The following is a 13878-nucleotide window of genomic DNA, read 5'->3' on the forward strand; positions in this document are numbered from 1 at the left end:
AGAACTGCCATGTGGGTATTGATAATCCATTACTTTACTAATAACCTGCCAATATGAATCATGATTTCCATTATTATAATCCATATTTGCGATGATAAGAAAGCAACCGATGAGGGCACGACACGTATAATGGGAAGAAGTGACAAGATGGGAAGGTACTTTTGTGGATGGTATGTTGTGGTCAAGTCAGGAGGATGATATGATGATGGTGGTGATGGTGATGATGATGATAATGGTGACGATGATCAGGATGATGAGGATGGGCTGATAATTTCTTTATTCAAAGGTGGGTGGGATGGCACTTTAATCCGTTTGATATGATCAAATCGACAACAACAAATGATGTGCCAATCTCCTCCATCGGATTATTTTCTCAGTCCCTGATTGATCTGGTCTGTGTAATATTTGGTTACTAGTTTTAGTAAAATAAGCGCCATGATTGGCGAATTGCCCCCTTTCGGAAAGTATATTCTGGCGCCTTTCTTTTCTGTTTCTTGCTTACGCACAGAATCGGGCTGCTTGATCATTGATTGGTTGCTGCACTTTTCCTCTGCATCTTCTGTCTCTCCCCACCTCCATACTCTCTGTACTGCAAATTAACAGTACCCCTTTAAAAATATGTAATCAGTTGAGAGTCATGGCCATCGATCTGTGAGACACAGAGAGAGAGAGAGAGAGATCCCCGGGATTGTTTTTTCATTGTTTGCCTTAACCCACCATTGCTCACAGATCCCGGGATTAGTTTTTCATTATTTGCCTTGACCCACTATTGATTAATGCACTAATTGCCAGGTTTTCCAAGTGTTCTCACAACTTGCTGCCAGATGTTCATTGACCTCTCTTCTATTGCAAGTTAATTAGTGAAGCAAACCCTGATTCAATTATACATAACCCAGCTTGCAGTGATACGATTGTGATTTGATATATCTGCCCTCCTTTGTACTGACAGCGATAGCCACACCAATCAGCAGAGTACACTGGGTGCTGCTAGAGCTAGACTGATTTTATTTTTTATACAGATGAAAACTGCTATAAAGTAAATATGGTGGAACTAAGTAGCAGCCAGAAAGGCTTTTGTGCGATCATGGAGGACATCTTTTTAGCAGCACAGCACAGCCTGCATGATCATAGGCCTCCTTCATCAAGTGATCATAATCCTGATGGTCCTGGTAGGCAGTATGATTCAGTTGGATCAGAGGGTCCAAAGCTGCTTGCACCGGGCGGTATCGCACTCCCTCCCGGATTCAGGTTTCACCCTACTGATGAGGAGCTTCTGGTCCACTACCTCAGAAAGAAGGCGTCTGCGCACCCCTTGCCTGCTCCAAACCTCATCACAGAGATCAATCTCTACCGATTTGATCCATGGGACCTTCCAGGTGCAGATAATCTAGCTCTTCTTTAATCAGCTAATTGTCAGTGACTATAGGATCCTTCTCAGTGAGCTTTGATCAATCTGATCAGGCATGATTTCACTTTCACTTTCCACTCTTTGCATTATTGTTCTTGATAATTTTTTATCTGCCTGTGTTTCAAATTATAAGATGATTATTAACCCTTAATCTTATGCTAGACTCGTGATTATATTTCCTTATATCTAATTGCATCAATGTTTTTTATGTCGACATTAAGGTCAATGTTATAAGTATCGTTGCAACCGGTGTTCTTGCCATTGATTCCATTATTGTCATTGATCTCTCCTCTCTAGATAGACCAAGAACACACTCCTGAAAATTACTCCTCGTACAACTTCATTTTGTCGGTGTTTATGTGATTGCCATAAGTCTTTACTCGTTGGGACTGATCATGACTAGAATATTTACTTCCAGCATTGGCTCATATTGTGTCTCGTATTTCTGCCGGAAGGTTAAGGATACTTAACAATTGGTAACCGTGCGCAGCAATGGCAAGCTTTGGAGAGCAAGAATGGTATTTCTTCAGCCCAAGAGAGAGAAAATACCCCAATGGAGCTAGGCCGAACAGGGCAGCAGCCTCAGGCTATTGGAAGGCCACAGGCACAGACAAGCTCATCCATAGCTCAAATAGCACGCACGACAAACTTGGTGTCAAGAAGTCCCTTGTATTCTACATAGGAAAGCCTCCCAAGGGAACAAAAACTGGTTGGGTCATGCATGAATATCGCCTCACCAATTGCACGACAGACACAAAGGAATTACTTGCAGCAAATGGCGCCTGCAACTCCACTAGCTTCAGCAGTGTGCTCAGAAGACCATATTATTCAAGGGTAAGATTGTCTCAACTAGAGATGAATCAGAGTGCCAGTGTTCAATTTAATCTATGACATAAGCGTGTCTTGACTCTTGCCGTGCATGGCTTTCCAGTGAAGGCCAACAATTAGTTTTTGAACTGTTCACATGATGCCTTAGTCTGTGCACATCTATTGCCGTGAAACTAGCATGATTAGTGCCAGTGAAATGAATGCACTCATGGCTCTTTATTGATTCATCTTCATCCACATGTTTCTATGTAGCTCTAAAATGTCAGAAGGAAAGCCTCAAAGGTGCAACCCTTTGTGCAGGCTGGCTTATCATGCATGAAATTAGCTATCGTTACTTGCCTGTGTTGCAAAATTTTGAAATAGTTGATGTTTCTGGGTAGTACTGTGTGCTAACTGACTCTTTTGATTTTGATGCTGAGGCAGTTTAAAAGCACACCCATTCATGCTTTTATGTATTACATTCTAGCTTCTTCTTCAACAGCATTGTATAAGAATAGCTTCTGTGAGCCTAACTGGTTAATTTAGATGCACCTGAAGTTAGCGAATACATGAACGTGCTGCTCTTGGCTTCTTTAAACTTTTCTTGCCTGAATTATGTGCAGTAGATGCAGCACAGGATGGCTACTGACCCTTTCTGTTTGATGCCATCAGTTGGATGACTGGGTTTTATGTAGAATATATAGCAAATGCCGCTCAAATTTGGAGGTACAGGCAAGCTCATTGTTGAACAAAGAACGAAAGGAGGCTCGCAAAGGAGAATGCTGCGTAATGTGCAACAACATTGAATCAGACAAGGGCTATCGACAAAGTTTTACCACACAACCATTTCAGATCATAGACTATAGTGACCCTCGATTGAAAACTGGTTACAGCAGCCGGGTGAGGGTGGGGCAGCCAAATGTCACAGCCATGTCAGCCAAATTGGGCAGCAGCTGTAATGATTCCATTGATTGTGCAGCTGTACATGATGACTACAACAAAGCTAACACAATCAGAAGTAGCAATCATCACTCTGACAGTAATAACTTTTCAATTTGTGAGGTTTCTAGCACAAATTCCCGCAGCTCATCGCGTGATAACTGGAGTGGCATCATCAACAGTGAAAGCAGCTCAAGGTGGTTAGAGAATAATTTTAAGGTAGAGCCTTACAAAATGAGATCAATCCTGGACAAATCAGCTATATATAATCAAGAAGAGGCTATTAGGGCCTTGTTGTTATCATCTAATAGTTCAATCAAAGGAGGAGATTGCATGATGATTAACATGGGGCATCCATCAGGAGATGTCATGGACCAGCTTCCCAAGCTCTCAACAATGCCTCATTGCCATGATCTCAATGATGATTACTGGACAGGATCAAATTGAAGATTACAAATGTGCACAAGTTCATAATGATTGCCTGCTCGTTAGCTGGAAGGGTGTATAATTGGTGAAATTCTGTGGTAATCCAACCAGATTAATTGTGTTAGAAGGAAACTTTCCAAATGGGTATAAGAATGTATGGGCATTGTAAGCCGGCAACCCTTGAAGTTTGAAGGTCAGCAGTCTAGTGATGCTGATAAATTTAAATGATGTGCATTTCTGAAACAGTAGCGTCAAGTGCGAGTCTGTGTCGGCCGGTGTGATTAAAACAAATAATATCCAATCTGCAACAGCAGCGTCAGGAGCTGCCTGTAGCCTTATGCGGAGAAAGAACCTCACCCAAATCAACTCCTCCATCATGTAACGTGCACGGCATGGCCTTTGCCTCCAAATTTCTTCCGACTGACGATCATTGGTATCCAACAACCTGCCTGCTGCACCGCGCCCAGTATTCCATCTCTGGAGATCATCAGTACAGAAGGGTGGTGGAACAGATGAAATCATACAAAGGAGAGACGCCAATGCAAAGATGTAGGAGCAATAGTACCACTGAGAGGCGATCTCACCCTGCTTTGATTTTCTTCTGCACTGTAAAAGCACGGATCCTTTCTCGCATAACGTATGCGGCATCACGTTGCCCATGGCAAAACAAACGTGATGACCTTTCCTCAAAGAGGTGAAGATTATATAACAATTTTGAAAATTAGGATGGTTATATGCATCCCAAGGATGCCGCTTCAAGTTGGTGGCTCAATGTTATCCAAGAGAAAAAAGAAGCCAAGTCTTGGAAAGAGTTCAAGGAGATGTTTAACAATACATTTTTGCCTTCATCCTTTGAAGCCAATGTGCAATAGGAATAGGATGAGCTGAAGCAAAGCCATGGAGACAATGTTGAAACATAACTTGTCATTTGTACCCTCTACTTTTCACTTTTGAACACTCAAGCCTTACACTTATTTATTAGAGGTCTCTCTCTTCATTTGGAATAAGCTCTCACGCTAAAATTTCAGTCACATGCTTTGTACTATCTTATCTATCTCTCATCCAAGAAGCACTTTCTACTTAACTTGATATAATTCAAGCACTAAAGAAAAAAATTAGCTTGCTACTTAGAATTTGTAGAAATTAGAGTTTCAAAACCCTAATTTTTAGAATTGCATCAAATCAACTCTTTTTGTATATGGTTTAGTCACTCGGTGCCCGTGGTTTGTTCAATAAATTCCTATATAGGGAAAGGGGTCAATTTCCCTCTCAATGTGGTGTTGACTCCTCTCTCTCTCTCTCTCTCTCTCTCTCTCTCACATTTTCATGGTAATAATTGATCGAGTTGGTTATGCTCAAAATATTGTCATCCTCACGTTCTTCCCCATGCTTACATTGCTCCTCCTTGATCTATGGTACAATGATGATGCTCAAATATATTTCAATTTCCCAAACATGTGTTTGGAAGATTTTCCTATCAATCTTTAAGACTCCTATTGTGTAACATTTGAGAAAGCCTTTCATTGCACTACAACATTTTAGATAACTTTTAGGGAAGATGCCACAACCATAAGCAATCATATCCCTTGACATTGAGACTAGAGCAAGCAATCATCATCACACTATTCCATGAGATGTTTGCTAGTGCAATGTGAGAGAAACCCGAAAAAGAGATGCTCCCAAGGAAACCTAGTGTTACAAGATTAGCAAACAACTAAGACTTGTGTCTTCGAATCCAATATGTGGCCCGAACTTGTGATGAAAGAAATAATCAAGCCCGATCATTAAGGGAGGCGACTTTTTCAAGCACATATATTTCTTCTCTACAACTGTCATTCCCTCCCTCGCACACATGGGAGGAGTAGCAGCTCTGCTCTTTCTCAAGAGAGGAGAGCTCCCAAGGAGCTTGTCCATCTGCCACAACTCCTTGCCATGCTTTTATGCCAAAATGGCATGTGGCTTCGAATGACATGTAGCAATTAGGCAATACCCTTTTAAAGGGGTTATATGATTTTGTCCCCATAAAAATGTACTTTCTCAAGCCCCACACACATGACCTATCAAGGTGGTAGTAAGTTCCTAGTGGTGCTAACAATTCCAAAAACCTCAGTCCACCAAATTGCAGTTTGGTGTACATATACCCAATTTAACCAATGCAATCAATCCCTTTAGGGTATCTTCCCACATTTCCACCATTAGAGAATTTTAGTGGCCAAAAGGAGGGCAAATAAGAGGAGAGAGAAGGAGTAGCACGTCCAATAGGATGGAGGCCAATGTTATGTTGGATTTTCTCAAAAATTACTAACAAAATAGCGAAAAATGCCCAAAAACGTTTTTTGTTTAAGGAGAATACCCTCTAAATGTCACTATCTATACAGACAAGAAGAAGATTTGGAAAGATTCTGGAGGGAGATTTGGGGAGGTTTTTCAAAAAATCCCTACCTTCTTCTAGCTATCGAGACCTTCTCCTCCTTCTAGAGCTCTCTACACTCTTTCTTTGTTGTCAATCTCTAATGGCTTCCCACCGTCATCATCTAAGTTCTCGATGTTCTGCAGTGGTCGCAAACAATGCTACTCCCTTGCCTCATAGACCTTCAACTTCGGTCTTCTCTATCTTGATTTCCATTACAGAAGTTCTCATCTCTAAGGGATCTTGGGTGCTCATACAGGCACGACGAGGAAAGCGCAAGCATGAAGGAAGTGTCTATAACTGGGCATACAAGGGACGTATGGTGGACTTTAAAATTCCACATAGCAAAACAACTGTGAAGGAGGTGCTTGTGCAGCACATCTACATGCACCATCAAATTGTAATGGCAACTGGATATGAGACCAGGCTTCCACCTCATAGATATTGTTATTGCCATTGCTTCAAACATTTATCGTATTCTATGTGAGAATATCGTGTGTCACTGCTTCAGACATTTATCTTTCATCCTATGAGGGGTGGCAGACCATTGAGTGCATTGTAGGAGTCAACCATGTGCTTCATGGACATGTTAGACAGTTACAGTATGAGGGAAGGACTGAAGGGAGCCTTGCAGATGAAGGCCTCTTCTTTTATGATCATTTTTACCAACTTCAAGACCGGTCTCACATGAAAGGTTATCTCCAAGCACTCCCTTTAGATGCAGTCAAGAACATATTGGCATGGTTAGTGCTTGATTGCTTTGGAGTAGAGTCCACACGAAGCAAGATATACAAAGATGTGCAACAATCATTATGGGCTACCATTCCAATGAAATTAGTGAAGATCATGCTATCTATGCCTGTCAACATTTTTGTTGAACTGTTCCGAGATTTTGATGTTAACGTTACCAAGACAATGCTAGTTTGCACGCGAATGGACAACTAATTATTGGCAAAGATACTACGGAGCCAATGGTTCATGAAATAGGTTGTACATATACACTGTCCCATTGTCCTTGATACAGTTGTGTGGTAAAGTACATGATCACAACCCAGACTTTTATACTATCGTTCTAATATTGTCAAGAGAACTATATCAATGGAGTGCTTGTACCAATGGACTAGGAGGCTGCAAGCTTGCAAGCCAACCAAGTTATAGACATTGAGGTGGTAGATGAGGCCTCATCTCTATTGACCATTATAAGCATAAGAGAGGAATGTGCTTTGGTCGAGCTTCGCAAAGACATCAACGATGAGGCACCCAATATGCTACCAGAAGACTTCTACTTCGTACACAATAGAAAGCGTGTACTGAAAAGAAGGAAATCATCGATGATGTGCAAGGACCTTCAAGGCAGAGTTCAGGCCAAAGCTTAGTACTACCAACCTGATCCGCTCTTGTAACATGCAACCTTGTAACCTGAGCTTCCCTTGCAAGATGTACCTTGTAACACACAACCCTTCTGTTAAGGGATCTTTTGTAACACACCTTTTGTTATAGAATGGATCTTTTGTAACACAAAAAGTATTTGATAGTTTATAGATCATTCCTATCAATTTCCTCTCTAAAATTAGTTGCATCATTGTTTTGGTGTATTTTCAAGTGCAGAGATGGTGTAATCGACATGATGTAATTGACACAACAAGATGTACATTGTAACACACAACCCTTCTTAAGGGATGGGTCCTTTATAACACACAACCCTTTTGTTAAGAATTGGTTCTTTGTGTCATTTTTCTTTTATTGTTGGTAATGCTATTGTTTTGGTGTATTTAACAACGCGCGCTTGCCTCTGAGGAATACAAAGATGATGTAATTCAGACATTTTCTTAAATTCACAAGATATCAAAGAAGATACAGCACAATACACTATCCAAATGTCTTTAACAATCAAAGAATAATGTATTTCTACGTTATATCATTTGACCATACATATTCAATAGCACATCCTAGAAACCAATATGAGCGCAAAATATATGGCTTCAATCTCTCAAAAAAATCATCATCCTCATCACCCTCAAAGCCAGGATCCTTAAATGAGGCTTCCAAATTGATTGTACCTTGTTTTTTCTTGTGTTTCATCAATAAACATTGTATTATTAGGATCAATTTCAATGCTATATGTGCAAAAGGTTTTGTAAATAGTCCATGGTCTGGCTCATAGGGATGCTCAATTTTTGGGTCCTCATAGCACCGGGCCCTATCATAAAAGAACTAAAGACACTGCTCAAGATCAATTTGTATATCATGTGATAGCAACCAAAGTAGATGAGTCAAATACAAATTTGACATTGATGACCATATACCTACCCAAAATCCCTTCAGCAAAAAGTCTATTATAAATTGTTGAAGTCCTAGCCGCAACATAGCATAGTGTTCCACAATAAACCACAACCGCATACATCTATTTCGAAAAGGGCTTCGCCTTCTTCGAAAGAGCAACCCATTGACATCTAATATTATCAATCTCTGTATCCAAAACAAGAAAGCATGTCACCAATTCAAACATCCAAGATATTTAATGGAGAAGGTTAGATGACCAAGACCACTCAAACACAAATAAAACATTAATACTTAAAATTCAAATTGGAAATTATACCAAACAGTTTGTTTACATGAATGGATACTGAGAAACAAAGTCTGATAAATTCAAGTAAGTCTACTAGAGTTGCATGAATGGTCATATAGAAGACTAATTCATAGAGCACAACAAGAGACTGTAAAGAATTTTACAATTACAAGAAAATTAAAAATGATATCCAAGGAGAGAGCTATGGTGTCAATCAAGAGCTGGGAGTGTAAAAATTGCACGGCGCAGCAAACAGAATCTGAAAAAGAGATAGAGATAGAGAGTACACAACATATAAGAGGAGAATTAGAAAATTTATTTAGCTCCAAACAACTGATATAGAGATGGCTCTGTCCACCTGTGCACTTCCACAATGGAGCTTAGATGGCGATCTAGACAGAAGATAGGTGAAGAGCTTAAGGCTAGCTGCCTAAAACAACTCTGACCAAGTGAAAGATAGATGATCGATGGCTGTGAAGGGGTTTAGCTTTTATAGCCCATGAAGGCGGTTAGGTCGGCATGACCGACCTACCATATGAACCTCCACTAGTTGGCTAGGGAATATTTCAGGGAATATTCTCTTTACCGTCGGGCGGGGGGTGCTACCCCCGGACCCTCGCCAACGGGGCCGCTGGTCCCCCTGGGACCCCCGAGACCCCAAAATAGGGGCCCCATTTAACTCCCTTACCCCGCAACTCAATGCAATGTGCCTCAAGTTGCTACCAGCTTAACTACTCAGTCCAACCCAAAGATTAGACCCACAATGGTCACCTTTTTGCCATCCGGTCACATAGATCTCATCTGATATACAAGTCAGGACTCAACCAATGTCCGGGCTCACATTTGGCTTCTTCTCATAATTGGGGCCTTACAACTTTGAGCACCATGGATCATTGGTGGCACCTTATGAGGGTGGGGCATTGAGCATATCTAACACTCCCCCTCAATGTCCACCCATAGGTGAACCATTAGAGCTATTTGGAGATCAAAAGGAGGGACTTGTAAGAAAATGGGTATTTTCATCATCATCTCTCTAGAAAAATACCGAAATCTTGATTTTCTGGAATAAAATAGGTGTGTTTAACTAGCCACCTGAGAAAGTTAGTAACACCTTTTGTGGATAACGATGGCCCACACTGATGACTGGAAAATTTAAAGTCAGGAATCTTTAGGGAGTAAGAGCACTGTAAACCTTCAATGCCATATACTATGCCACCCCTCTACATTCAATGCCATCTGTAGTTGGGAAAGTCCCACTTGACCTCTTTACCCTGCCCTCCACTAAACCCCTCTAATCCCTCCTGCCCTCCTGGCAATGGTGGTCTACTGAGCTTTTCCCTCTGTTGGTAATAGCAGCCTACTGGGCTGTTGTTACCTCTATTGGCAATGGTGGGCTCCCATGTCCATGTTGACAATTCCAAGTACCATCTTCATATTGACCTTGAACCTAGTTACGCTCTAGTGCAAAAAACATCGTGGTGGTAGCTTTGTATCAGCAAATGAAAGGAATGCTCTAAGATGTTCTGGAGCCAAGAATGTGGATATATGGTGTGATGGATCTATTTACCCACATGATCCTCAAACCTGCAGTCAACCACCTTTCTCAAGCCCAACCTCACTTCTCAGGTTTGTTGGAGATGGACAGAAAGGTTTGTTGGGCTACTACAAATCAATTTCAGTAACCCCTACAGTTGAGAAAGAGATGTTCCAGGTTCAAAATACCCATCTTTGTCACCTTAGAGACCTTTGCAAGTTGCAAGAAGAAAATCTCAAGCACCAAGAACAAGAGATCAACAAGCTACAAAAGCAAGTTGAACAATACAGAATGAAGAAAACATCTATTGGACCTCGGCAAAGGAAAAGAAAGTTGCAAAACATAGAGGATCTTAAGGTTAATTCAGGAGGACTCAAGAAAAGGATCAAAGCAATTAGGTAAGCCTTCTGATTCTATGTACTCTCTTGCTCCTATGTGCCCTCCGATTTCTATGTGCCTTCTTCCCTCTAGCTCCTCCATACATTAACACTGGGGTTCTACATGCAGGGTTGTATTATAGCCCGACAAGGAGAATATCAACCCAAATAGCAACCCAGCAATGCAGATGAAACCTCTGATTAGCTCGAAGGTTGCAAAGGAACTACTGCAAGAGAAGAAATTTAAGGTTGTGCAGAGGGAGGTGATGGATCAGTTTATTACCAACAACACCATATCCACTGAGAATGTACAGAGCGCTATGGATGAGAGTGGTATTAGTCGGAAAGGATATGCCTTCTTAAATAAGACTGTCAAGTCTGCATTCAAAGCTAAAGGAATCACTCCAAAACTTCTACCAACCACTACAGATGTTTGGAAGCTTCGGAAGAGACTTAACGAGAAGCAAAACGACTATGTTGGATCCCCATACCACATTACAAATGAATACAAAGGGAAACGAGGCACTGTCAAATATGATGAACACAACAACATCTTCATGGAGTTGGAGTTGTTGCAGAGAAGGATGGTTGAGTTTTACAATATCACACACGATGAAACAAACAGTGTTCTCAACTTTGTTCTGAAGATGGACGAGTGTGAGATCCTGAATGATAAGAAGATGGAAAGAGTAGCCATAACATTGATGGATAGAGCAATGGGAAAATTGCCCAAGGATGATCCACTGTACTTCTCAGTACAATCAGAAATGAATCTATGGTGGCTCGGTTGCTTTCTTGTATGTACTGCCAGGTCATTTTCTTGTGAATACAGTGTGGTTTATACACTCAATCTAATAGATTTATTATTTTGATTTGGTGTAGGTTTTAACCGAGGACCATGATGTCTTGGAATGGGTCTTCCGACAAACTCCCATTCTTGATCTTATTAGTGGGCAGATGCGAGGGCAAAGGACTCTTACTGTTGGAGACAGAGGCACCTTTCAAGTTGTTTGGCACCTGGCCTCTGATTTAAAGACAATAAAATGCTTATACAATTGCAATCGAGGAGCCTTGACCTTACCATGAATGTACTGCATGGAGCCTGCAAAAACCCTTGATCACAGGTGGTGGACAAAGCCACCCGACCGGGCAATTGCTGGATAAGAGCTTCCGACCTGTTTTTAATATACCATTGACAAATGTGCACATTTGTACTATGCACGCTCTATGTTGTGTCATAGAGAAACTAATCAACCTATACATTGGGTTTGTATGGAAAATCATAAATCAGTCTGAACACCGTGACGGCATTGCTGCTATTGAAAAAGTATTATCTAGTATGCAACTTCATGGAGAAAATGTTCAAATTGAGCAAGGCCAGAAGCTCTCCACCAATGAAAAAGATCTTCCTAGAAAGGTTTCTATAGGTGGAGTGAAGGCAAGGCGGTTCCTATCGAGACCAATCAACAACACAATTAAAAAGCGTGCATCCAACCACATCAGTAGGATAGAGTACGAGCAATGGAGGAAACTACACATTGTAGTTAAGGACCATGAGGCTACATCCAGAAATGCAAAGGCGGAGGTATGGCGTGCAGTGGACAACATCTTCAAGATGTGCGACAAGGAGTCGTGGTCGACTCTGGACATCAAGGTTTTTCGAACACACCTTCAACAATTCAAGAAACAATTTACCACAGCCTAGACAGAAAACAACATAACACATTACATGGTAAGCTTCAAAATCTGGCCTACATCATTTTGCGTCTCAGGATATAATTCTAAAACATATGATATTGTCTACCATTCTTCATTCAAAAGTACGGTGATCCAAGCATATGGAGCACTCAGGGAATGGAGAAGTCGCATTATATGGCACGCAATGCATACTTCAGACATACTCAACATGGTGGTGGCAGTCATAAAGGAAATAGCCTTCATGAACTATTCCAAGTGGTTCTACAGATGAATAATGCAATAGCTTCACAAAGAAGAGACTCTACATTCATCAAAGATTGTGCAGGCTTTGAGGGAAGTTCAATAAAAAAGGGAGAAGAAGATTCAAGCATTCAAAAATTCAAATGCTCTTCAATCACAACAAAGATGGAGACAGGAACACCACTTTATTAACCATCGATGGGTGAAGGAACTGTAGTTAGATGCAGTGAACACATTGTAACCAAAAAGCCACTTACAAAGCAATGGACTGTATTAACAATGTATAATGAAATGTTGCAGAATACATCATACATCTTTTTGCCCCTCAATTGGTCTATATTCTAGTAAAAGTTGGTCTTGTTTTCTCTTGAGTCGTATTAACTGGTTCTTTCCATAGGGTTCCAGCTACTCACTGTCTTCTATTCCTAATGCTAATGCAAGCCCTACATAGGCACTAAGATAGCCCCTTCTCGAGCATCGGGATGCAGGCTGGTAGCCAAAGACATCCAGGGGTGTGAACTTCTCTACCAAAATTACCTTCTCGTAGGTGCTAGGGATAGGTTGTCCACCGAGAAACTAGGAGAGTGTTTTGAAGAAAAATGTGGCCACAACATCTTCATCACTGAGGCTGTTGTGGTGCACTAAAACCTTTGATTTTTCAAGCCCCCTCAGGTAGTGCCTTAGAGCTGCATCGCATCCATGGAACTCTCTTCTGTGCCTGATTAGAAACTCATCTACTTCTCCAAACAACCTTTGCAATAAAACAATAGACCAAATCCGAATTACAGTAAGAAGAATAAGAACCTCCACCATAATCTAATCAAAGCAAATGATGAAAGCAAAGTAAGTGTCACCTCCAGTTTCTCGTCATAGAGAAAGGTTTTCTCGTTATGAAGGTTCACACTACCCACGCTCTCCCCTTGACGTTCCTCCAGGAAATGAGCAGTGCTTTCCTGCGACTTGTCATAGCCCATAACTTCCTGAAACTGCCTGAACTCCCGCTCACTTAGCACTCTGCCTCTTTCCCTGTCTTCTTTCACCCTGTTGAACCACAAAAGGAGGCACTGACCTGCATCAAATTTCTCCTCTAGTGACAGGTCTTCCATATCATCGTCAGAAACGAACCCGTCCTCCTCCTCTGCGCTCCTTGCAATTGTTGCAAGCGAGAAGTCTTCTCTGATAGAGAACACCTTCTGGATGTCACTGAGCAACAGATACTGCTTTCCCTCAATTTGAAACTCAAGAAGAGCAGGCAGCTAGAGCGAAGTGTCAACAACACCAACTTCCCCTGTGTACTGTGGAACCTTTGAAACTTTATTCTTGATATCTTTGAAACTTATTGCCTTGGTTTCATTCTCTTCATCAGTAGTAGGCGAGAACTCTTCCTCCACTCCGACTCCTTCAATGTCTCCTTCCACATCCGGGCCTTCATCCTCTGTCTCCTCTTCTAGCTCACACAACAACTCAACA

At 41.3% G+C, this 13878-nt stretch overlaps 1 protein-coding gene and 1 pseudogene across 1 annotated transcript; both read left to right on the forward strand.

Moving 5' to 3' along the window:
* The first annotated feature begins 354 nt into the window (after positions 1-354).
* Positions 355-4611, forward strand: LOC148030296 (uncharacterized). Its single transcript, XM_087686582.1, has 3 exons — positions 355-1376; positions 1899-2242; positions 2888-4611. The coding sequence occupies exons 1-3, from the start codon at positions 1043-1045 to the stop codon at positions 3599-3601; spliced, it is 1392 nt and encodes a 463-aa protein (XP_087542708.1). The 5' UTR covers positions 355-1042; the 3' UTR covers positions 3602-4611.
* Positions 4612-11027: 6416 nt separating this feature from the next.
* LOC148030297 (uncharacterized) lies at positions 11028-12175 on the forward strand (annotated as a pseudogene).
* The last annotated feature ends 1703 nt before the right edge of the window (positions 12176-13878 follow it).

Source organism: Lygodium microphyllum, chromosome 10 (assembly GCF_053477565.2).
Source record: "Lygodium microphyllum isolate KBCC chromosome 10, Lygodium_microphyllum_v1.1.10, whole genome shotgun sequence".
In the NCBI taxonomy this organism is placed as follows: Eukaryota; Viridiplantae; Streptophyta; class Polypodiopsida; order Schizaeales; family Lygodiaceae; genus Lygodium; species Lygodium microphyllum.

What these genes read in the sequence shown, in the direction of transcription:
- LOC148030296 (XM_087686582.1), top strand. Translation starts at nt 1,043, where the DNA reads ATGGTGGAACTAAGTAGCAGCCAGAAAGGCTTTTGTGCGATCATGGAG. An exon ending in TGATCCATGGGACCTTCCAG is followed by an intron (nt 1,377 to 1,898) that starts GTGCAGATAATC and finishes AACCGTGCGCAG; the next exon opens with CAATGGCAAGCTTTGGAGAG. An exon ending in GAAGACCATATTATTCAAGG is followed by an intron (nt 2,243 to 2,887) that starts GTAAGATTGTCT and finishes TGATGCCATCAG; the next exon opens with TTGGATGACTGGGTTTTATG.